This window comes from Paralichthys olivaceus, chromosome 6 (assembly GCF_024713975.1).
Source record: "Paralichthys olivaceus isolate ysfri-2021 chromosome 6, ASM2471397v2, whole genome shotgun sequence".
In the NCBI taxonomy this organism is placed as follows: Eukaryota; Metazoa; Chordata; class Actinopteri; order Pleuronectiformes; family Paralichthyidae; genus Paralichthys; species Paralichthys olivaceus.
Window position 1 is genome coordinate 25,434,156 of NC_091098.1, and position 26,063 is coordinate 25,460,218.

At 46.4% G+C, this 26,063-nt stretch overlaps 1 protein-coding gene across 5 annotated transcripts; it reads left to right on the forward strand.

Moving 5' to 3' along the window:
• The first annotated feature begins 347 nt into the window (after positions 1-347).
• On the forward strand, positions 348-26,058 carry src (v-src avian sarcoma (Schmidt-Ruppin A-2) viral oncogene homolog). Of its 5 annotated transcripts, XM_069526685.1 has the most exons (14): positions 10,051-10,184; positions 14,945-15,206; positions 15,285-15,384; positions 17,040-17,057; positions 17,692-17,790; positions 18,810-18,836; positions 19,028-19,131; positions 21,274-21,423; positions 21,534-21,689; positions 22,634-22,813; positions 23,135-23,211; positions 23,300-23,453; positions 23,546-23,677; positions 23,784-26,058. In XM_069526685.1, the coding sequence occupies exons 1-14, from the start codon at positions 10,089-10,091 to the stop codon at positions 23,990-23,992; spliced, it is 1,764 nt and encodes a 587-aa protein (XP_069382786.1). In that variant the 5' UTR covers positions 10,051-10,088; the 3' UTR covers positions 23,993-26,058. The 5 variants fall into 5 exon arrangements, with proteins under 5 accessions (XP_069382790.1, XP_069382786.1, XP_069382788.1 ...); XM_069526687.1 differs by lacking the exon at positions 18,810-18,836 and having other exon boundaries at positions 10,053-10,184; XM_069526686.1 differs by lacking the exon at positions 17,040-17,057 and having other exon boundaries at positions 10,053-10,184.
• The last annotated feature ends 5 nt before the right edge of the window (positions 26,059-26,063 follow it).

Genomic DNA, 26,063 nt, shown 5'->3' on the forward strand with positions numbered 1-26,063 from the left:
CCTTCATTTCTTACCTCCTTTATTTCCTTCCCATCCTCCTTTTTACTCCCTTCTTTCCTGAATTGTTACCTTTTTCTTTCTGTGTCCTTATTTCCTACCTTTACTAATTTCCTTCCTATTCTTCTTTCATTCTTCCTTATACTTTCCTCCCCCCCCCCCCTCTCTCTCTCTCTCTCTCTTGGGGTGGGCGGGGCTCTGATGAAAAACGCCATTCAACTAAATCACAGGTCGATTATGCGCGAGACGATCCAACCAATCAGAGGCTGGGAATGATGCGCAGACCCCGCCCTTTGCCCGTCTCTCTCTCTCTCTCTCACATCCTTGTGTTTTGGTGACATCTCTCTCTCTCTCTCTCTCTCTCTCTCTCTCCTTCAACCTCTCTCTCTCCCTCTCTCTCCTCCTGTCTCACCCCCTGCAGCTCTCGGACCTGTGACTCCAGCTCAGTTGTCTCACATGTGAACCAGGACAATGTTTCCTTAGCTCTGGACACTCTATCTCTCTCTCTCTCTCTCTCTCTCTCCCTCTCTGTCTCTCTCTCTCTCTCTGTCTGTGCGTCATGTCCTCGCCGGGCCGCTCCTCCTCCTCCTCCTCCTCCTCCAGCTGAATGGGATCTCTGCGCCTCCGTGGCTCGGCTTGGCACCGACGGGTCTGTGCTGCTGCTCAATGAGCCTCTGCCTCCGGGACCTGTGAGCTTCTAACTCCCAGATCACTTTCACTCATGGTCTGATCCAGAGTCAGTCAGAGCAGTTCTGAATCTGATCAGCGGCGAAGAGACGACGTCAAAGCTCCTGGAACCTGCGCGTCAGGGTGAGTGCGTCAAACTTGTTTCAGCTCCTCGGTGACACGGACGTGTTTGATATCAGCTGTGCATCTCATCTCTGAATGTGAGACGCGTGCACGTATTCCTGCTTCTTCTCTTTAAAAACAGCCCGAGCAGCTCCAGCCGTCACACAGAGACTAGTCCACACACACACACACACATCATGGACACACTGGATATCTCACAGTCAACACGCACAGACCTCAGACTGTAGAGAAAAGCTTCCCTCACAGAACCAACTGGAACTTGAAGTGTTTTGCAGACTACCTGCTGCTCTGCTTTGTTTTCAGTTTACTTTCTTTTTGCTTGAACCCTCACACGCTCTCCCTCTCAACGTCACTCACAGGCCTCACAAATATTGACAGTCTGATAGAAAAGACCTTGCCTGTGTTCTGTGTAGTGTGTTGTGTGTATTTGTCCTTGAACACACACACACATTGAGTGCATCTCCACCCTTGTCTCATTCATTGGCCTGTATACACTGTACACATTTGTCCTGACTGCTGGTCCAGGATCAGCAACGTGTGGCACTTTCACCATGTGTGTCATGGGGAGATGTGACACACGCCCAAATGTCTGTCGTGTGTTGTTGCAGCTTTGCGATCTTCCTAAAACCTAAACATTGTGCAAAACTTGTTTTCCAGAGACGCACTTGAGTGGTTCTGAATGAAAACAGAATTGCTGTTGCAGAGTATTGTCAGTGTAGTGCATTAGACTAATCCTCCACAGATTCTGTTTTCCTGAAGGAATTAGGATAAAACAACATATTATCCTCAATATCCTTAAAATGTAATATTGGGCCAGTGACACACAAACTGATTTGTTATCTGAACTGTTTTTTTTAAATCTCCCTTGCTCGATTCATGCAGCAGACATGTTCTCAGGGAGATTTACGGTCGGCGATAAATGCTGTAAAGCCGAGACAAATGCTGCCAAGTTTCCCCGGACTATTAGCATGCACTCCGCAGCAGACCAGTGGGTGAATGTGTCGGTGCGAGATGCTTGATTGTACTTTTCTGGACGGCCAGGTTTTCAGGCTCCACAGAGGAAACCTAATGCTCCTTGGAATCCCATGAATGCCTCCCAGTGAAAGCTGTGGACGTCAGCTCCAGGGAGAATCGGTGGAAAAGTGGCTCTTGAGGACAGAATTCCTGCTAATTGGCAACGTGGCTGTGGATTCATTGCCCCCCCCCCCCCCAGCTTTGTTCCCCCCTTATAGCAGAGTGGTCTGTCTGTCAGGGTGATGCTCTGGGCCTGGCATCAATGAGCCACTTGTTTCCACAGCCCCTCGGAGAATCGGCGGCTTGAAGACAAATCGCTTCCACTTCCCCCCCCCCACCAAAAAAAATTGCCTTTGTGCACCTCCTTCAGGAAGATGGATAGGACGGGGTTTAAGGGCGTGAACTGGAGAGAGACTCTCTCTCAGTCGTGGTGTGTGAACTGAGCAGTCGCATCAAACACACCGCAGCGGTTTGCTGAGTTCATCGTTTGACGTAGCGAGTGTCCCACTTTCCTTTGGGTCAGATGAGGATTAATTGGCATCGAGCACTGAGGACATATTGTAATTGTTTGTGATATAATAAAGAGGAAGTAGCTTATTGGCTAGAGGAAGTGAAGTAAATAATAAACGGCTGAACAAATTCCCTGATGGAGGATGAGAGTATGATTTGAGGGCTCTAGTTGTAGTAGTAGTAGTAGTATATAGTAGTAGTAGTAGTAGTATATAGTAGTAGTAGTATATAGTAGTAGTAGTAATAGTAGTAGTAGTAATAGTGTGCCACTTCTTTGTTGAAATAACACACAATTCCCTTTTGGCTTTGCAGCACTTAACAAACAAAACACTTGTCTGATGCCAGCGTCGGCCTCTTCACTGAGCAAATGAGATGTGCGATATGCTCCAAAGGGAGAGAGAGGGTGAGAGAGAGAGAGGGAGAGAGAGAGAGAGGGATTGTGTTCATGAAAGCGGGGCATGAGATTTGTGATGGCTTCCCGCTGACAAATGCCTTTGAATTTTTTATGTGGCAGATTCTGAACTTCTGTCGATCTGGCCCAGATTTGGTTCTAATTAGTGCCCAGCTACATGCGAGGGCATATTTGAGCACAGGAACGTCGATGCCACCTGTTCTCTCACTCTTTCTTTCTTTCTTTCTCTCACTCCCTCTTTCCTGTCTGTGTCCGTCTCTGTGTTTGGTTTGTGTGTCAGTGGCCTAGTTCTGTGTGTCATCGTTGTCGTCTCCTCAGCCATTTAACTCAAGGTTGTGTGTTTCTCTTCTGTGCAAATTCCACTTTAAAGCCGAGCGCGAGAGAAATGACGCACGGTTCAGACGCGAAGCCACAAAGCTGTTCCAGTAAAGGAAGTTGAACGACGTGGACGCACAACCGCAGCGCTCTGACATATCACTCCAAGCTCTATGTCAAGAGGGGCCGGTGCTTGGCGGCCATTTGAATGCAGTATCTGATGGTGGTTTGATAGAGACAAACAGAGGAGGGCTTGTATCCTCCCGGGATCCACGGCCACTTCCTGTCCCTGTGCTCTGGGAACGGGCCAGGGTGACACAGGCCACGCATCTCCGCTCAATCCACCCACTGTTGCCTCTGTGGAAAAGCGATCACTCTCACACCCTCATTCCCATCGCTCCGTGCACATCGCTTGTGACAGGAAAAGCGTCTGTGGCATTTAGAGAGATGCCTCTATGTGCGGCTTTGTGTAGGCGCAGCTGTGCGAGCCCGGTCGGGATGATGAGATGCTGGGAAGAGCACATGCTGCTCGGAAACACGCGAGGCTCTCCATCCTCTGAGAATCGCTCCCGTATATGTTGACATGGGAGTTTTTATGCGGATCAGTTACTGGCAGAGATGAAACACTCTTGTCGAATCCAACCTCTGACCCTGCAGACGGGTCTTATGAACCAACCAGATAAAACACGTGTAACATCCTCCACAAAACCTGCATCAACATACGTGGGCACATGACCAGGCCCTTTAGTCTCTGTAGAGCTTATCCCTCCTCGTATGATGTCAGGAGAAATCATCTGTGAGAGTAAAGATGAAAAGAAAACAAACATGTCCTGGTGAAAACACATGCAGATGATGAAGATGTCAAGAGAGTTTGTTAATACATCACTTCCTGTCTCTGCCTGCTGCATCCGGCTGCTCCGCCTCTCGCCTGAATAACGCGGAGGATTTGTCGTGCGTGTGTCGAAAGGAAAATTCTGCAGACTTTACCCACAGGTCATTTCTGACGACGTCATCAATCACAGTCACTCAGTCATTGCGTTTTCTCCCTGCGGTCATGGTTTTATCGTGATATGTCAGCTGATCTCTGATCGGACCATGACCTTTGCCTGGTGTCTCTGTCCTGGTGTGAGTGTGGAGAAGATACAGGGCAGAGTCGTCTTCCTGTATCTCAGCTGTGTGGCACTTTGGTGATCTTACGAAAGCTCCAACCAAACCTCCGGACTCCTCTCTGCTCGCCGCTGATTGCTTCGCAGCCATCGACTCGTTCACGGCTTCACCGCCCCACTGAGTTACATTTGAATATTGAAATCCGGACCTGCTGAACAAAGGGCCGGTTGAGGGGAGATGGAGGAAATCACTCCCGTGTTGGAGGGGCCTCGCCCTCCAATCTGTTATGGAAATGTCATGGCAGGGAGTTGTTGTGTTTTTGATGGCGAAGCGTGACACATTTGATCTGCACGTTTGTAAAATTTTAATCACAGACTCTTATCTGCTGCTCTTATTTGTTTATCTCTGAGGAAGCTGTTCCCCCGACTTGTGTCTTGTTCTCAGTTTGAATATGAGCGATAGAAATGTTGAAACAGAATGTGTTATTCATGCATCTGCTCACAGAGGCCACGCTGTTCCCCTGCTCTGACAATGCTGATGTACGATTTGCAGACATTTTCCTTTTCACTCTTTCTTATTGTGTTTAGTCGTCAGTCGTTGTTTGAGGACACTCTTATATTTAAACGACGAGATGTGGGAGTATCAGAAACGATAGTTGCGACCTTGCCTTGCGTTCTTGTTCTTAGATTATGTGACTGCTTTCACGCTGTGTTCCCATTCACTGACAGACGGTGATAGTAACGTGTTGGGGTGGGGGCGACGCGTGACGCTCGGGGCATCTGAACGTCCCGGGCCGACGGTGTCTCTACCTGCTCCTCGCACATTCCTGCTTTGGGCTGTGTGAGCAGGAGAGGAGTTGAAACTCGCCTTGCCCTCCACTCTGCATTCCTCAGCCGTGACTCGGCTCGGTCGCACTGTTGCAACAAACCGGGGAATGCCACAACACACACACACCTGGCTCACTTTCTCACCTTGGAACATGTTTACAGGGTTGTATCTTCAGTGTCACGCTGCTCAACTCCTCACAGGCTTTAAATCGCCTCAGTTTTTCCAGTTGTTTTCGAATTTATTTCTCAGTTTACTCTGAAATTACAGCAAAGAACAAATCAACAGGAACTTTGTCTGTTTGCATGTTCTCCCTGTGTCTGCCTGGGTTTTCTCTGGTTTCCTCCCGCAGTCCAAACACATGCAGCTTAGTTTTAATTGGAGACTGTAAATTGGTGTGAATTGTTTGTTTTCACGCGACGTCTCTGACGAGCTGCCGACCTGTCCGGGCTGCAACTCGCCTCCTGCACAGCCGGGATTGGCTCCGGCTCCCACACTCCCCTCGGAATAGATAACTGATGGATTGATAAACAACTGGATGTTTGAAAAACAAAACAAAATCAAGGAATCTCTTTGTTGCAGCCAAACAAACAGAAAAGTTCAACACTTTTACAAACCAAAGCTCGTTTGAATTCAAGTTTGGAGACCGTGCCGCTCTCCCATGATGTGAAGCCACGGCCTCGTTCTTTTCTTGCCTCTGAACAACTCTTCCTTTTGTCAGTTGCATTTTTGCAATTCTTCGGAGTTTACTACGCTGCCTTCGTACAGACAAGTACAGAACGTAGTGTTTGTAAGTGACACCTGCAGGAACAGTTGTCAGGGATTTATTTTAGTTCCACTGCCGCAGACAAGCTGCAGATTAAACCGCTAATCCATCTCTGAACATTTTATTACTCTGAAATTAACTTTCTTTTTCGTTTTAAGAGCTGCTTTATTTTGTATTAATACCCTCAACAGCCGCAGTTACTAAGTGCTTGACAACATTTGACCTGTCGTGTATCTGTTTTATTTAATTTGCAGAACTGCTCCTTTATTCATTAACCAATGAATATATACGTTCCCTCTGGGTCAGGCCTCGGATGTCAGAGCTGCATGGGTTTCTCTCACTGCCTGGCTGTGCTGATGAGAGGGTAAACGGTGAAAGCCCGATGGGCCACTGAAGCACGAGGCTCCTGGGAATCTCTGTGGACTTGTGCAGATCAAATGAAACGTGATGAGAAGAGCTGAATTTAAGGGTTTGCCATCGATATCACTGCCGCTCTGAAGCAATAAGACGTGGGTTTGTCTGAAGCTGCGCTGTCTGAGATCTTTTGTCGTAGCGTTACCAATCAGATTTTTCCTTGTGTCAGACGCTTGGTAATATTTCCGAAGCAGAATAAAATATATTTTTTCCTCCTCACGTGACCCACGGCTGACACATCAGAGGAGTGGAAATCCTTTATTTCCACCGTTTCCCTCTGGAAATCTTCTGAAAGGATTGGAGGAAGAATGGGGGGAAAGAGCACGAATAGAGGGGAGGATAGAGCGAGCGTGATGGAGTAAGACTTGCAGGGAACGGGGGTGGGGGGGGGGGTAGCCAAAGCTCTTGAGGATTATCTTTTTCTTCTGCCTTCTTCCTCCATCTCACCCGCTCTCCTCTTTTCCATTTCTTGTTTGAACACATGACCACAGCTCATCAGTCTCAGTTGAACATAATGACCATATTTAGATGAGAGCGGACGAGCTGGGGTGCAGAGAGACAGAGAGAGAGAGAGAGAGAGAGAGGGACGTGAGGCTGACGTCGTCGTGAAGCCCAGAAGCAACGCAACATAAGTTAAGAGCAGGGGGAGCAGATCCCCCCCCCCCCTCACCCCCACCACCAACACAGTAGTAAACCATTCTGTCTATTCTTGGTATTTAATGCTCCACAGAGGAACAATACGTGGATTCTCACACTATCCTCACAATCCGGTGGACACCCGCGGGTCCCTTTGCCGCAGTCGCAGCTCTGTGCATTCCTCAGATGCCTCAAATCTCAGTTTTTACAGGAGGAGACATAACTGCTGCTGCTGCTGCTGCTGCTTGACTTGTGTCTGTATCCGTCAGTAGTGACAGGGAACAGCTGGGAGACCGTGGGCCATAAAACAGGGCATGTGTTCCAGCATGAGGTTCATTTCATCACAATCGGTTAATGCAGCGTTTGACATTATGCTCTCTCCTCCTTTTAAACACGAATCTGTAAAATGTTTAATTGTGCAACGGTGGGGTTAGTGTCCCGTAATTCATTCGCTGTTTTGTAACAGAGCCGATGAGCCGAGACAGGAGAGACTGTGTCTCACTCAATCCGTCCCCGTCACACCCAAAACCAGGAACGGTAGTCGAAGGCCTCAGTTAAATAAGGTTATTTTCCACTTCTACATCATTGTACGTTAACATGGACGACGTGTCTCCACTTGTTTCCACTCTCCAGAAATGAAACCAAAAATATCTCAGATACAGACGTCGACACCTTGAGCCAATAGACCGATTGCATCGAAGCGGCGCGACTAGACCCCATGTCCCAATTCGAATGGTCCTCCACACGTGTCCTTCCACCCTCGAGGGCGGAATCCTTCCCAGCTCAACGTATCCCATGATTCATTGCACCTCAGTGACAAACTGTTTTTCTTAAAGAGGTCATGGCGATAAGAGAATTTATTTTAAAAATATATAAGGACTCAACCAAACAGCCAACGGAACACATGTTAAAAAAAACATTTTTGATCAACTGATGAATTTCTGTCTGTAGCTGTGTTGCTAGGTAACAGCGGGACAAGCAGGGGGACTCAACAGCGTCCTCTACAGCATGCGGCCTCTGATTCGAGACACAGCTCCCATCTCGCCTTGTTTGTCTGGATCTTCGTTCCATGCTCCTTCGTGGGAAAAGGTTCAGAGGTTTTTGAATAATCCTGCTGACTAACAAACGCCAGAGAAAACACAACCTCCCTGACGGAGGTAATGATTGTATGACTCACACGATGAGTAAACTCACACACGTACAGGTACGGTCTTGCTCTCTGTACTTGGTTTACTCAGATATTTAATTTGACAGGTCTGAGCTGTGTCAGTGTGGACGGTGGACGTTCGTGTGTCATGATGTGTTCCACAGAGACGTGGCTCCTCAGGTTTTAATCACAGAGCTGCTGGGGGGGGGGATCTGGGAGGCGTTGGGCTCCAGTGTTGCATTGTGGTTCTCTGAGGTAATGTTGGGGGAGGAGCAGGTGGAGGGTGAGTGGAAGGGGGGAAGAGGATGAATCAAAATTGGGGTGAAAATCCACTGAAGTTTGACTATTTAACTCTCTTGGCGAGAGTTAGACGAGAAGATGGACACCGATGTGTTCCACTAAATAACAGGTTATTAGCAACTAGCTTAGCATAAAGACTGAAAATGCTGAGACAGATAGCGTGGCTCTGTTCACCAGAGGAAAAGGGGCTGGTTGGTGGATTGTGTTGTCTCTGAACAGACCTAGAATTTAACCGTTTCCCTAATTTGTTGATGCTAAACTGAGCTAATCAACCGTCGGCCTTTAATTGAACCGATCAGTCTCCTCTCGCTCTTAAAAAAAAAAAAACCCTCTAATCTAAAAGTTTGTCTCGTAAACGTAGAACTCGACCTTCCTGAGGTGACTCGTCTGTGACATGCCCACAGATCACCTCATCTAAAATGGCCCAGATATGTTCTCGCTGAGCCTCAATCCCAAAATAATTTCATGTATGTCATGCTCAGATTAGGAACAGGGGATAACAGAAAATCCATGAACCTGCAGTTGTTGCCAGCAGTGTTTGTTGTTTGGAAGTGGACAAAAAAAAAAAAAAAATTCCTCTCTAAGCGCTGGGTTTAAGACAGAGCTGCAAGCTGCTCAGCTCCGTGAGCCGGGACGTTTCATTTGATTTTACAGTTGGGTTGTAACACTGAGGTGTTTCGGCAAAAAAAAAAAAAAGGTGGTGTGAACACACTGCAGGTCGCTTTTTATAGCAGAAACATACCATTGTGGAGAAACACACACACACACACACAGTGAAAGGGATAAGGGCTCATAGCCTCTGATCCTATTATAGACGCCAAAGCACTGCAGGCTCCTGAGAGAGACTCGGAAAACATGATGTTTTTATGGGAATCCTTCTGCACTATAACCGAAAAAACATCACCACGGAAAGGTGACCTCACCTTCCCTCTCACCCCCACCCTCCCCCATCTCACAAGTTTTCAGGAAGTTAATCTAATCTTGCCTTTTCCTTCATCAGATAGGAATCCAGAGGAGTTTTGGCCCAGAAAGTGTGTGTGCAACTATCTGTGCAGTTTGTTGGTTTGTGGAATGCTTGGAATCGCCTCCATGGCAACAGCCGGGGCGCCGTGTATGTGTGTGTGTGTGTGTGTGTGTGTGTGCAGAGTGGTAAATATTGACTCCAACGCCTCCCCATCGCTGTGTCTGTCCGCGACAGGAGCTCTGGAGGGGGATCGGCACACATGCTTTATCCAGGCCTCAGCAAAGTCCTGCCATCGGGGGCGTCTGTTTACCTTCATGGCTCTGAACAGAGGAGCTCTCTGGCGTTTGCTTCCAATTCGCTGCATTTTCACATGAAAACTCTTCAACTCTGCTGCAGATTTACGCTATAATGGAGAAGAAGAAAAGCAGTTTTTTTTGTTTGAAACACACCATTACATGACACAACATGCACAACCTCTCAGTTCCAGTGTAGACACAGATAATCAGTTGCAAGCGTTGCTGACCCTGTTGTCTTTGCTGAAGTTAAATTCTGCATTTTCTTTAAAGGCGTTATATAAATGCAAGCTATTATTATCATTTTTATTCTTATTAACCACGATGCAACGCGGCACGTGCATTCCCAGTGTTTGTGAAAGGTCGTGTTCTCAGGTGTGTTAACATGAACAGGGGATAAAACTGATAAAGAGACAAAATCTAAAAGTATGGATGAAGCTTGGGTGTTTCCCATTTTGATGTAGCGTGCACTTTCGTAGGAGAAGTGCCCGCGGCTTTATGACGTTCTCCCTGCTGTGTTATTTCAGCTCAGCTCTTTGTAATGATCAACCGAGCGGTTAACAAAAGAGGAAGCGTGGATGAAAACTGGAAAACCTGTGTTAAAGGGAAATCGACAGAAGACGACATTGACCTGTTCTCATTGTTGGCTCGGAGGAACCAGACCACCTTATGACGTACATGCTGAGTATTGAGTTAATTTGATTAAACTCTGTGACTTGATTGGAAAATGTTCTCTGTGCTGTCAGTGGAGTTTATTTTTTGCAGACGGATTTGTTGAGACAGGATAAGAGTCGTTCTTGGCGGACGAGCAGCAGCGGCGGCAGCAGCAGCAGTTGTAGTGGTTGGACCGGTCTATCCTGCCTTGTCATCGCAGCGCCCGTGTTGTTCGCAGACCCCAGATGGAATGTCATCACAGCGTTTGGCGAATACGATTAGAGAATAGATGATGATAATCTGGACGGAACAAGCGGGGCTGGATTATGCTTTGACCGGTGGCGGTTGACGCAGGAGCCAAAGCCCCGTTTTCCCCTCCCCGCAGTAATTACATAGAGAGCATTAAGATGAAGGAATACATCCACCAGGCTCACATTGGGATCACATGCACTCACTCACACAGGCAAAGACACGTGCATGCATTGTAAACACATACTCACACAGTTACGTTCTATCCCTAAGCTAAATCAGTTGCTGTTGGAATGAGGATGTGACCAGTCGAGTCTGTGTGCACTATTCAGATTTTTACAGCCCGTCCATTTATCCACATGCACACACACGTATGCCGTTTTAAACATTTGACTTCTGTTTATGCAAAAGCAATAAAAGCAGGATGTTATCTCGCTGCAGCCGGGCACCTGTTGTTCACTCAGCTGAATGAAAGAGGGTTTGCAGGGGAGGCCTGTTGGGAACTAAAGCCCCTTTTCCACTGGTCGAAATAACCCATTCACACCCGCTAACACTTTTTGTTTTATTTTTATTTTTATGTGGAGCTGCACCAAACGACACACACTTACAAAAAACCAGTCATTTCAACATGTCAGAGGTTTTTCATTATTCTCAGAGAAATCAACCAAATCTTTAAAACCACAAGACTCGGAAATGTTAAAGAAAGTGATGACAGATCCCTGGATCCAGACCAGGAACTCAGTGGGTTCATCTCTGACCCAAACCACATCCTTCCATTAAGTTTCACGGTAAATCCATCTTGTAGATTTACTGTGATTCGTCTAAATAACACAGATGAAAACCTTCTTGATGGAGTCGTGTGTTTCAGAAATCAGGTCAGAAACGGGCTCAAATCGTACATTGTGTTTCCAGCTCATCTCCTCAGGTGGCGTCCCAGAAAAAAACTTCCAAACTAATCCTGCGTCGCTCGCACTCAGTGATTATTCAATATTCATCGCATGTGAATTGACGGAAAAGGAAAACCCTGCCATTGTGTTGTTACACTTCACCCATGTGACACAAATACAGAGTGTTAACACAACAGCTTCATTGTTGCGATGACGGCATTACAGCAGAAGCTTAATCGTGACCTTTAATCTGAAGCCTGAGGCGTTCACAGACCCTGGAGTTCGAGTGAAGGTAGATCGTCAGGACCTGTGTTCGACCACAGGCAGCGAGCGCAGGGAGGCAGGAGCGAGGGTCGACTGTCATCTCTGTGCGAGTCGTAACTCGCCTGCTCGCATAGCTGAGCCTCACCGTCTCCCTCACTGTTACTTTGGGTTTGCTTCAGCTCCGTTCGGGGAAACGTCTCATTAACACTGCACACAGAACATCTGAAGCCAGCTTGTTCGGTTTTGATGTTCACGGCTGTTTGATCCGTGATCCCAAAAGATGAAACGATTTTTTTAATTTTAATTTTTTTCTTTTTTTTCCTTTAAATGAGCCGGAGCACAGAGTTCATTACAAACCCGAGCGCTGTTGGAGGAAATGGACCAGTGTCGTGATCCTGCCCCGAGAAAAGAGCGAACGACCCCGGCTCCTTTCTGTTAATTTCTATTCAGGGATTGTAATTGTTTTCTTTTCACGTTAAATGAAGAAAGCAGGAAACGCGGGGACACGCAGCATCCTGTGGGGTGAGGAAACAACCCGGCAGCAATATTAAAACACTATTCCCATTCACCAAAAGCCCAGGAGACTTAAAGGATTTGGAATTCATTGCTAGATCTTATGCATAATTAAGCAAATCCCCCACCCACCTACCCAGCCACACCCCCGCCTCGCCAGAGGGATTTTAATGCAGCGCTCCCTCTCCCACTGCAGACGCTCGTTACAGTACCTCAGTGCTACTGGGCCAGAATCATGCTCTCATTATCACTAGTTTCACAAACACACACACACACATGCAGACATGATTCCTCTTACACTCCTGCAATGCATGACATTGTTTGGCTTCTGATTTCCATATTTCCTACTGGCTGTTAGAGCTAAAGCACGCAAGGATCTGGCAGCCTGCAAGCCACAGGCCACTTCTCGTGTCTTGTTTGTGGCGCCCGCTGGGAGCTGACAAAAGATGTCTTTGTTGGAAAGTGAGTGTGAAGAAAAGCCAGAGTCTGTTTCATGTTGACTCGGCTCTTGTTTTCTCTTTCCGGCAGTTTTCAGCATATGTGTCTGGGTGCAAACTCTGAGTTTGAGTATCAGGACCGATCCAGATGTGGGCTACTTCAGCCGGCCCTCTTGTGGCTCGCGCTAAATTGATGTGAGCCGACAGTGGCCCACTTGTGAAGGAGTAAATGTGTCCCAAATATCCCAAAGCAAATGTGGGCCATTTGTGGCAAACATGCTAGGCAAGGTGGAATCTGTGGTGGCACAAAACGCACCATCACTCCATCAAATGAGGTGTAATTAATTTGTTCATCATATCAAACGCTGTGCCACACAAACAGGTTTTACAGTATTTACAGCACAACATTATTTACGAAGTGTTCCGTCCACCTCATGTGTCATTTAATCTGTTATCTCAGTGAGGCAACCCCTCTTCAGTGAGGTTTTATCTGTGTGGATTACGGGGAAAAGCTTTTCACAGCAGCGACGACTGGAGATGAGAGAGAGTCTGTCGAGGGCGACTCCCCCGAGGCCTCCTGTCATCTTTGTGTTAACCTGCCTGCACTGGTGCCCTGACTGGGATGCAACCCCCTTTATGCAGACACGCCCCGAGGGGAAATATGGACAGTGCGTCCCCAATGACCCCTCTTCACTTCCTCCCCCTCCTCCCCCAGACTCTCTCGTTCATTGTGCATCGGGGGAAGAACTGAGGCATTATCCAAAATGACAAGAACCAGTGACAGCGCCACTAATTTCCCCCTGTGCGGTTTGCAAAGTGTGCTCCGCCTCGTGCCACACATTTTCCACCATATGTCACCACGTTGACTGTAAGCACGCCTGCTGGCCTGGGTATTGTAGCTCCTCTCTTATTTAGGATTAGACTCTTGTGAGTGAGACTGGGCTCGCTGCAGCTCGACACTCACCCACATCCACTCCGACTCTTATCTGCTCATCACGGAGGCTCCCAGGCCGCCCCACCTTACTGTTTTCAGCAAATTAGCATTTCCTTTTGGACCCCCTGTGGCTACATCTATCCCTGATGATAGCACGGGCTGGACTCCCTAAATTATCCTCAGCTTAGTGTAATGATTCCGCCCCAGTAAGCTGTGATTAGAGCTACTTCGTGAGCCTGAGCAGGCTGAGAAGCTCCAGAAGTGAAGAGGCACAGAGAAAAGCCCCAACAACCCAAAGCTGCCCTCTTCACCTCGCTCTGTTCTCATCAGGCCTCGCAGTTAATTGCTCCACGAGGATCTTAGAAGAAGCAGTCGCTGCCAAATTAATGATTCATTATCAATTAATCCATTGATTATTTCTTACCATTGAAGCCACTGTGAGTTTTAAAATTACCGTTGAGCTGTACTGTAAGGTTGAATCTTTAGTTAGCGACGCCCCAAGAGGTTGTTTTTTTCATCTGCGTTTATTTTGTTTGTTATTTAACAAGTTTAACGACTTGATGGATTACGAGGGAACTTGTTAGAAGGATTCTGTATCAGTCAGTGAAGGTTTTGTTAGATTTTGATATGAGTCTGGAGCAGGGGGCGGATCAACTCGTTTCTTTCAGTCACGTTTATTTCTCAGAAAAATGATGAAAACAAATCAGGCCTGTTGAGGAGACTGATATTAATGAGATCCAGGATCAATTAATCTATTGCGGATCCTCAGCGACACTGGGAGGAGGTTTGTGTTCTCCGAGCGCCTTTCCTGTTTAGCAAATGTTTCCACACGCATCCATCACAGCAACCTGATCCATCGCCCCCATGTGGCCAAAACAAGCAGCTAAAGTCAGCTTTAAATAGATTATTTGTTATTTTCCGAATATCACATTTGAAGAAGTTTGGACCGTTGGATAAATGCCAGTGTTTACTTCCCGCATGTGACCGAAGGGACATTGGTTGTGAACTGGGTTTGATTTAGAGCTTCACTGCAGTTAGCTCATCTTTAAATGATGGTATGAATAAAGCCAAAAGAACGACGATGACACCGCAGACTGCTGAGACATTTCTCTGCCTGTGCATCCATGTCTGACACATGTGCATGCAGGCGTGTGTGTCTCTGTGTGTGTGTCTTTGTGTCTTTGTGTGTGTGTGTGTGTGCTCTGCTGGTGGCAGCGTGATCTCATGTTTGTGTTGAAACCAAAGAGCGGCAGCTGCTCCACGGTCTTTGGGCTCGTTTGGCTTCATGCGGTCGACATAACTGTGAGCCTCGGTGGATTTAGAGCTTCGGTCTCCAGCCCGTCTCTGGTTTCTGCATCTGGCATGTGGCGCTCTGAGGAATTTTTTCCAGAGAATGTATTCTAATAAAATGACATAAGAAAACAAGTCTATTTTATGTCAATGATGTCATTTATTGAATATGTCTTCTTTTTTTGCGTCTGTCCGTGATTCCACAGGCTTTGGCCATGGGGGGATCCAAGAGTAAGCCCAAGGATTCAGGCCCGCGGAGCCGCAGCCTCGATGACAACCTCAGCTCTGGAGGAGGGGCTGGTGGCCGCCACCTCAACTCTTATCATCCGTCCCCGTTACCCAACCGAAGCCCTACCATGGACGGAGGTCTCAGTGGCAATCCGTCTCTGGCCAATCCTGCAGAGCTGGCCCTGTTTGGAGGAGTGGACAACAACAGCGTCACCGCTCCAAACAGAATCACCCTGGCAGGTTCGCTTCATTTGATGTTGTACCTGTACGCCCTGCACCTGTGGTCCGCAGTTCTTTGATTCCTTCTCCTTCCTCCAGGGGGCGTGACGACCTTCGTGGCGTTGTATGACTACGAGTCTCGAACGGCCTCAGATCTGTCGTTCAGGAAGGGCGAACGTCTCCAGATCGTCAACAACACGTAAGGAAAATACTGGAAAACCTTCACACGTCCCTTTTCGTATTTCTCCCTGAAGTAAAAGTACTTGTTGAGTACCTGTGATACTGCAGGGGGCGGGGTCTAATGTCACCTGCTCGCTCTGATTGGATCACTTAAAAAAATATATGAAAAATGTGACTCAATCCTTTTTAAAAGATGTAGTGCAGTAGAAAGTACAGATATTTGCAGACATATGTCGTGGAGTATAAGGTACCAGGGAAATAAAGTAAAGTACAGATGAATAAGAAATGTACTTTAAGTAATGAAGTAATGTGTTCCATCCCACCACACACTGTTTGTCCCGTTGTCTGATCCGCTCTGCTGCCTGAACAGTCGCGGCTCAGCAAAGCTTGATTTTCTCTATTTTCCTGCTTCATTCACGAAAAAGCTTCTCTGAGACAGTTTCCGTCTCACTGCTCCGTCTCACCTCAGCAAGTCCAGTTCGCCGCAGGACGACCGTCTCTCGTCATACAAATCAAACCCAGATATGCTTGTTTTCAAAATGGGGGGGGGGGGGGGCTTCCTCTATGAATCAATGGGGGGGTGCAGTGAAGCGTACACTGTGGCGCTGCACCCCGAGAGCTGCTCGCCCACTAACAAACTACTGACCTAGAAGGCAGCGGAGAACAATAGTGGATTATCGCTGCATCTGGCCCCTCAGGCCCAAGACCCGGATCATTATTGGGTCAAGTGAACCCAGAATCCAGGAAACAGCTCTGATTAGTTAACGAGTTATCACAGTTCTGATTGGTCCAATTAAACCTATGAATGTAGCATGCGCAGTGACCTGATTGGCTTTTGTTATGATAATATCGTGTCTCCTGCACCTCATTGTTGTTCCGTCACTGTAGAGCCCGACCCATATACAGTTTGGGGGCCATTACAGACAGAGAGTCCAAATATTTCTCTCTGATTTATTCCTTAAAAAAAATATGTAGATAGATATTTAAAAATATTTATAAATTGAAAAGCTAAAACCCTTCAAAGCGCCATCTAGTGTCCAATCCTACAAAGTGGAAAAATCCCATGTTTAGAAAAGTCTAACAAACTGCTGCCTGTGGTTAAAATGTTAGATTCTGAAATATCAGCTGGTATATTTTTTATATATATATTAAAAAAGTTATTGTTAAGATGTCATTTTCATTGCTTTAGATTTCACAGTTTAAAAACACTTTATCACAAACAACTATAATTAAAAAGAAATCACAAATACAACTTAATATAAGGAACTTGAATTAAGTTCTCATTTCCCAGGAGACACCGCAGAGAAGTTTCGTTCTAAAATGCAACGTGGTTTTCGTGGGTGATTCTCATTTTTGTGCTGGTTTGTAGTTTAAAGCCTCAGTTTTTTTTTACTCAAGCTTGATTTGAAATGTGTTTATTATAAATTCTATTCCCCTGAAGCCTGAAGTGTTGAATAAACGTACGTGATGAAAAAAAAAGGTTTCCACTGCGATTAGAGGTAAAACTTGGAAATGAATAATCAGACACAGTCGTTAGTTGAATTGTGTTTACTCTGTGTGCTGTTGTGTCACTGCTCACAACCTGCTCTCTGTATTAACCACCTTCTTTTTCACCACTTCCCTCTCATCCTCTTCCTCTTTTTCCATTTCTCTGTCACAAACCGTTTATTTCAGGAGGAAGGTGAACTGCAGGTTTGTGAAGCTCCTCTATGTGAACGTGCTGCTTGTGTGTGTCTGTGTGTGTGTGTGTGTGTGTGTGTGTCACCTGAAGCACTTACCTGTGCACTGTAATTCCACTTCACTAGAGAGAGAGAGAGAGAGAGAGAGAGAGGCACAAATCCACCATAACTCCGCCCCTGCACCATTATCCCATAGTGCAGTGGAGAGGGGGGGGGGGGGGGCTGGCTTGAAGCCCTGCAGCACTATAATCGATTCAGGTCAATTCACGTAAAAACAAATCCTAACTTTACTAAGTAAACTCCAAGTGCTGCAAAGCTGCATCAGCCCCCCCCACCCCCGCCGATAAAGCCTCGGATACAAGCACCCTCCCTGTTTTCATACCCACATGAATGTGTGTCTTCCAATTTATGTTTTTAACTGTAGAGACACTTGGGCTCATGTTTATCAAGCTTCTCCAGGAGCCGGTTGCACGACTCTTGTTTGAGTTATCGTAGTTATTGCGGGCGGTCGGTGGTGCTTTCCATCACTCGCTGTGAGACACTTGATAAACACCGGCCCTGAGAAAGTGGTGAGCGCTGTGTTAATTTGTGTTTGGTGTGCGCGACGAGCCTCGGTGAAGCTGTGTGTTGTCGTCTCATCGTTGCAGAGAAGGCGACTGGTGGCTGGCGCGCTCCCTGACCACTGGAGAGAGCGGTTACATCCCCAGCAATTACGTGGCTCCATCCGACTCCATCCAGGCAGAAGAGTAAAGCCCTTCATTTATTTCTTCCTGACTGTTTCTTCTGTTTCTGTTTCTTCACCAAGTGCACGACACAATTAACGCTCAAATGTTGGATTCTTGAGAATTTGCTTTTTGTCACTGTCTGAATTTGAAATTCTGTTGAAAGGAACACATTGGAATTTTTGGGAAGTGTGCTCAAATGCTTCCTTGCTGAGAGTTTAGACCACATCCACACTGTTTTGGCTCCACATCAGTTTGAATAGAGAACTATCACCAGAGGGACGTGGGCTCAGCTTAAAGAAATGAAACAGGAGAAGACAAAGATTCCCTGAAGCTCACTGATAAACACATCATATCTTATTTGTTTTAATCAACACAAACCTGAAGTACAAACCACAATGTTTGGCTTTAAGGGGCGGGATTAGGTGCAGGACTCGTATTTGGCTTGAAACCGTAGCTTACTCGAGTCTCAGCTGGATGTCTGTCCACCTCACTGCGATGACACGACTCCTGGAAGTCGCTGCCGACTGAGACGTCCTGTACCGACCACACATTTTAAAGCTGTTTCATTCTGGGCCCAGTTTTTCAGATTTTAGATTCGGTGTATTATTATTGAAACGGCAGTTTAAAAGAAAAGCATTGAAAGTTTTTAGCTGTGAATCCTCCTAAAGAGCAAATACTCTTTATCTTATAATTATAATATTTGTATTCATGGTATTAAAGATTTATTTGCTGAAAACAATGTTAGATTGAAATTCATGCAGCTGCCCTTACAGCGCCCCCTAGTGTCCGGTCATACATACACGCTAAACTAACATATCAAACTCCTGTAGCTTCATATTTACCGTCCAAGTTTCAGCAAGAAAGCAAAGTATTGCACAGTATTTTCCAGAAAGCTGAAGTACTCCCTGAAATGATTGTACTGCGTTTACTTCGTTCTCCTTCTGCACTGCTGATCTTTACACGCTCGACTGCTTTCAAACTCACACACTAACGGTTTTTATCACACGTTCATTTCTCACTTTGTCCTCCTGCTGCCCCAGTCATCTCAGACTCGCTCTCGAGTCCAGGTAAGCAGCTGCTGATCTGCAGGCGTTTTTTTTTTTTATAAACTGCATGTGAATCGGCTTCAGACTGAATTTTACCAGCTCACCCTCGCTTCGTCGCTTCTTCTTCTCTCCCCCTCTTTCCCACGTTCATCTTCTTACCTTCACCATCCTGTTTCCCGCGTGTCCCATGTTTTTTCTCTCGACATCACCAGGTGGTACTTTGGCAAAATCACCCGCCGCGACTCGGAGCGTCTGCTGCTGAGCTTAGAGAACAGGAGAGGGACTTTCCTGGTGAGAGAGAGTGAGACCACCAAAGGTAAGAGTGCAGAGAGAGACAGAGTTCTGACCCACATCTGTCCATGCATGTGTTGGTCCTGGAATTCTGTCACGTGTGAATATAACTCACAATAGATTCTTTCCGGTTCTCATCCTGACACTGGGCGGCACCGTGATAACAGTGGTTTGAATCGTTGCTTCGCAGCAGTCGGTTCATCTGGATTCTCTCTCGTTGTGGGGTTTGCATATTCTTCTGGTTTCCTCCCACATCCAGAAAAATGCAGCTCAGGTTCATCTGCAAACTCCGGACAAATGCACGAACAATAGGGCGCAGACTTTCTCTGGAGTTTGTCTTTTACATACGAAGAACGCAGCAGGAGAAGGAAAATGTCTGAAGCGTTCACACGAAGGGCCACGTTTCAATTCCAATACAGAAATCACATGTTTTTCGTTCACGGCACATCAACGCAGGCGAAATCACCGAAAGCTCTTAAATCTCGTCGTCTTTTCAAGTTGACGTCTTCGCATATAGATGTATTCTTTTTGTTTTTCAGTTTTGCGTGTGGGAAACTTCATCAATGCAACATCCAGAGCAACTGACTTTAGCGTTCTCACATACAGCCCCTACGTTCAGACGAATATCTGGAGTGAGGTGAACGGGGGAGGGGCCCCTCTTCTCTGACGTCAGCTGGGATTGGCTCCAACTCCTGTGATATAAATTCAGATTTTAAAAAAGTATTTTTTCTTCTAAATCATTTTAATATTGCAAAAAAAAAAAAAAAAACTCAGGTATCATATTTCAGGATCTATTTCTTAAAAGGCTTTGATGAGATTTATGACTTGATATTTTCTAACAATAACCCAGAGGGTTTTTTTAAAATGCACTTTGAAAGTGAAAAAATGTTTGTAATGGTGGACGCTCTCAGGACATTTAGTCTGATATTTAGTCTGATCAACAAAAGAACATTTTGTCCTGGAAAAAAAAAAATACACTTGCTGCAACTTTATTTCTACGGCACTTATCCCCAATGCTTTTTTTTTTTTAGTGTAAAATATTTAGATCTCGTCATGCAGCACGGTTTTGAATTCCCTGACATGTCTCACTAAAAATTCACCGAGGAGAAGAAAGAGCAGTAAGACTCCACACCCTGCTGTTCACTGTTCGCCCCACTGTGTCGTGGAGATGTGCGTACAGCAAATCATGCAGACGCAGAAAGACGTTCAGCTGTTCTTGTGCAAATCCTGAGGAAAACACAGTCCACATGGGATTCACTGGCTCTGTGTGTGTGTGTGTGTGTGATGTGCGTCTAAGTGCACGTTACAGGATTCCTGGGATGTGTATTTAACCTCTGCACAGACTGAGAAAAAGGGACAAGGTGCAGATGGATGGAGGGAAACGGAGGAGATGGGTGAGGAGGAGAGGTGCTGGCAGGGTGAGGCAGACAGAATTAGGTCAGTGTGGAGCTGAGGACTGTACAACCACAGGCCAAATCTCCCAGTTTAAACATTAAGAGAGGGGGAGGCCATGCCCGCGGCTGCTGTTCACAACGTTTCTCCACTTGACTGACGCCTCCCTCTGGTGGCGTGACGAGCAAGTCGTCCTGAAAAAAAAGAACATTCAGTTTCTCTCTGTATCCAGGCCAGCAGTTTTATCATGATTTCATTTCCCTCCGTGATCTAAACCAGTGGTTCTCAGGCTTTTGCACGTCACAGACCCCTAGACTGATTTATTTAAACCCTGGACCCCAGTCCAACGAGATTTTTACTACCACAAAGTGTGTGATGATATTTAATTATTCTCCAGGGGACTCCTCTGGAACCCCCTCGAGGACCCCTGATCTGTTCTTTGAGGGTTTTATGGGGCTGGAGCTGAATCTACGAGTCAACGTAATAAAAACAATCATTTACTCCGACACTCAAACCTATGATCCATTAAGAGTCTTCAATTAATCTGCGTGTTGTTGGACTGTGGGGGGGGGGGGACCTGGAAAAAAAACAACACAAACACGGGAAGAACACGCAAACTCCACATGACTCAATCCAATCTCAATGCAGCAATTAAATTTTCACCTGATTTTTTTTTTTGTGACACGACGTCAAAACAACAACCTTCATCCAGACACACATGACTCAGATGTTATTTTACCTCACACATTACTGTATCTGCTGTGAATCTCTCCAGGGGCCTTCTGTCTGTCTGTGTTGGACTACGATAACACCAAGGGGCTGAACGTGAAGCACTACAAGATCCGGAAGCTGGACAGCGGCGGGTTCTACATCACATCCCGCACCCAGTTCAGCAACCTGCAGCAGCTCGTCAACCACTACCGCAGTGAGTCCGCCACACGTGTCTCGTTTCTTTGGAAGAATAGATTTTCCATTGAGAAAAGAGCTCGATTTCTAATTCACCCACCCACCCCGTCTTCTTCTTGTGCCTCCCAGAGCACGCTGACGGGCTGTGTCACAGTCTATCGGACATCTGTCCCGTACTGAAGCCTCAGACTCAGGGACTGGCCAAGGACGCCTGGGAGATCCCCAGGGATTCGCTACGTCTCGACCTGAAGCTCGGACAGGGCTGCTTCGGAGAGGTCTGGATGGGTGAGATGTGTTTATGTCTTCAACCTGACGAGAGACGGCCGCAGCAGATGTTCTTGTTCCCTCTCCTGATGATCAGAATGCACAATGCGCTCTGTTTTAGTTCAAAGTGAATAGGTTCTTATTTGTTCTATACCAACGAGAGAAGGAAACAGCTACTGAACAGTTTCATTCAGAACTTGTGTGTAAAGCAGGATGAAACATTTCCAGGAAATTCTGTGGAACTGGGGAAAATGACTCAAGGAAAAAGTTGATGCAGATGCTACTCCTACTTTTTTTTTTTAATTTCCCACTTGCAGTCAAAGCAGAAACATGCTGTGACTCTGTAAGATATCAGATAAAAGATAAAAAAAGACATTTCAGGCGGTGTTTCCAGTCAGGGAGCATATTTCTAGCCCACGATAAAATTTGATGGGTTCGTCCACTGACGGATGACACGTCCTTCCACCGAGTCTCATGGGAATCTGAGCTTGTAGGCTTTGTGTAATTCCTGAAGGAGAAACAAACACGCAGATGAAAACTTAAGCTCCCTGGCAGAGGTCGTTTTTGGATCTTGATGAAAAAAATCTGACATGTTTAGAGCGGACTGTCGGACATTGGAGATATTTGAGTATTTGTTTGAGTACCTAATGAGTTGCGTACTTCTATGTTCACACCGGGGATCAGAGAGAATCAGAATTTCAATCCTGTCTATGTCGTGTAGAAGTGATAATAAAGTCAGCTTTGACTTTCTGCTGAGTGACGCCCGGTTGATGCAAAAACAACAGAGCCGATTACCATGAAATGTTTTGTGTTGTTCTGGGGTGCAGGCGCTGTTTCCCTTTCTCACCATAGCGATAAAGGGCGTTAGCCTCGGTGAAGGTTGGCACCCTCTGAGCTCTCCTCTATTGTTTGAGCTGTCACAATCGTAACTGATGACTGTTTTTTGTTTTTCTTATTTCAATCAGGCACGTGGAACGGAACAACACGTGTGGCGATCAAGACCTTGAAGCCCGGCACCATGTCGCCCGAGGCGTTCCTCCAGGAGGCTCAGGTCATGAAGAAGCTGCGGCACGAGAAGCTGGTTCAGCTCTACGCGGTGGTGTCCGAGGAGCCCATCTACATCGTCACGGAGTACATGGGGCAAGGTCAGCTCATCAAGCAGCCGGTGCAGTTAAAATGGTGGAAGAGAGGAGGATTAGCTCTGAGAAAAAAGTGAAAGGAAGACGACAAGTGCAGAGATGAAGCTGCTCGGTGGAGGTTCACCAGAAATACTGAGAACCTGAATGACTGGAATGATTTGTTTCTGTCGCTCTGGCCGAGCTTTAGTTTGTTCAATGTCTGGAAAGATATTTCAGAAATGTCAGAACGTGCCAGACATCTTTTGATCTGTATAAAAACGATTGAAAGACGTATCTCATCAGGAAATGAACCACATATGAAGCTACAGTATGTTTGATTGCCAACAGGCAGCTTGCTGGACTTCCTGAAGGGCGACATGGGTAAGATGCTCCGCCTCCCCCAACTGGTGGACATGGCCTCGCAGGTCAGTGACACTGTTTAAAGTAAATCCACCGAAAACATCTGTCTTCGCTCAGTATCGTCATTAAACGCTGCCCCTCCCCCCCCCTCAGATCGCTTCAGGAATGGCTTATGTGGAGAGGATGAACTACGTTCACAGAGACCTCCGAGCCGCCAACATCCTGGTGGGAGACAACCTGGTGTGTAAAGTGGCTGATTTCGGTCTGGCTCGCCTCATTGAGGACAACGAATACACCGCCAGGCAAGGTAAGACCACAAGAGGGCGCCGTGGAGATTATAACGTTTGTTTTGCTTAAGTTGCATCGTTTCAACCTGCTGATGAACTCGTCCTCTTGCAGGGGCCAAGTTTCCCATCAAGTGGACGGCCCCCGAGGCCGCTCTGTACGGCCGCTTCACCATTAAGTCTGACGTCTGGTCATTTGGCGTCCTGCTGACTGAACTGGCCACCAAAGGCCGAGTGCCCTACCCAGGTGAGAATGACTTCTCTTCTCTCAGGCCGTCCCGCTCCACTTGTCCAACGGCATAAAGATGAATCGTCTTATGTTCTCATCATCACGTGTCCCTCTGCCCTCCCAGGGATGGTGAACCGGGAGGTGTTGGACCAGGTGGAGCGTGGCTACCGGATGCCGATCCCGGCGGATTGCCCCGATTCCCTGCACGAGCTGATGCTGACCTGCTGGAGGAAAGAGGCGGAGGAGAGGCCCACCTTCGAGTACCTGCAGGGCTTCCTGGAGGATTACTTCACCTCCACGGAGCCTCAGTACCAGCCGGGGGAGAACCTGTAACCCAACACGGATGTGTGCATGTGTCATGCATGTGCAAAACCGAGCATGTGCATCTGCTTTGGAGTGCATGGAACAAGTACTGTATGTGTGTGTGTGTGTGGGGGGGGGGGGTCGTGTGTGTGCAGTCAGGGAACAGTCTATCAAGTGACTCTCAAACAATCAGCAGCATTCACTTCCTGCATCAACACACTTGCTGCCATGTCACCTAAAGGAGGAGCCTGTTTTCACAGGAAGGGACTAAACTGTGGATTCATTGAGATTTTCTTATAAACTGCATTGTTTGTCAATCAGCTCTAAACAACCAAGCAGATTATTTCTACCTTCTCCTGTTTGTGTTTGTAAGTTGATGATATCCAAACCTGACTGATCTCGTAGTTTTACCAGTTTTCAACACTGCTGTGACTGCGGCCTGAGCGACTGCACACGGGCTGAGCTAACTTCGGATGCGATTCTCCTGCTGGAGGCTCCACTTCAGGATTATTTTTATTTTAGCTCCATTTTCTTTGGGATGAATTTGAGACTTTGTGTCTTCCAGTTTGCCACTTTGGGATGTTTGGGATGTACAATAAATTTCCAGGATATTTTTTTGATAATGTTGTTGTCGGAGATCCTCGACTGCTGTGAGATTCTGAACGCGCTTGATTCCCGTCTCACTCGCCAACCGGGTACATTTTTCTGTCGCCGTGAGCAACAACGAACGGCTCGACGCAAAGAAGAGGCGAGGAGACGGAGTCTGCGTCTCTATTTTCTAAACGTAACTTTTGCTACTGATCACAAAGAGTTTTGCTGCAAGGATTTTTTTTTTTTGTGCCAATGAAAGTCTCTTTTGTACTAATTGTATTTTACTACTCTGAACATTTCTTGCAGCAAATTCTGAGACGTGTCTGCAGAGGACGTGTCACTCTTCTCAAAAAAAAAAAAAAAAAGTCCACTGCACCTGTGTACTGCACCGACTGGTTCACCTGCGTGGTTTCATTTTCTTTTCTTCAAGGATCGATGAAGATTTGCAGTCGAACACTGGAGATACATGTTGTTTATGTTCTGGTCACAACTTCCTCCAGCCTGCAGGGACAGACCACGTCTGACCATAAACAACATGTATAGCAAATAAATTGGCCTCTTGAAACTTAAATGTAAATATCTTCATTTTTGTTTGTTTTTTGTATATATCACCTTATAATTTATTCCTTTTGAAATAACCCAGTTAATTTTTTGCTGTCAACATTATTGTTCATGGTACTTTTATGGGTTGAATAACATCTGACAGCAATGATATGAAAAGAATATATTCAAGAAAAACTTTTACATTACAGGAATGTTTTTCTGTGCATCTCTTTCTGTAAACTTATCTGGGTTGTACATTTTGAATATGTCAATTTTCCACAATTGCACCTTTCTTGAAAAAAAAAACAACAAAAAAAAATCACTTCTGTTTTGCCAGAATCCCGATCGTCTACCAGCACTACTCTTTACCCACGATGCAATCAACTCCTCAGATGTTTACACGGTGATAATCTCATGTCGGTGCTGCTGCAGCGTTTCTGTCTGTGCACCTGATCGACATGGGTGTGTGTGTGTGTGTGTGTGTGTGTGTGTGTGTGTGTGTGTGTGTGTGTGTGTGTACGTGTGCGCTTCCAACCTCAATACTTCCATGGGTCAAACGTTATGATCGAAGGCTCCAGCGTGGGTTTTCTAAAGCACTTCTGCTGACGATGAAATTCAGATTATGTGACGAGTGGAAGCAGCTTGATATCTGTGCCGTGCATTCATCTGCACGCTCAGGTTGTCTGATGTCGTCCCCTTGCACGTGAGGTGCAGGTCAGAGCGTCACGTCGTGTGTGTGCAGCCGTGCTTACAAAGCCAAGGACATTCACTGTCGGGTTCTGTGGGTCTTCTTTCTGGCTATGCATATATTTTTAAAAATCTGTGATATTACTATATAAATATATATAAACTCTTTTCTACTGTATTCACTGGGAGTTTTCAGATTAAAAGCTCTTCAGTAAATCTTACCGAATACTGTTTGAATTTGAAAGGTTGTTTGAATAAATTTGTATATTACCAGATGTTT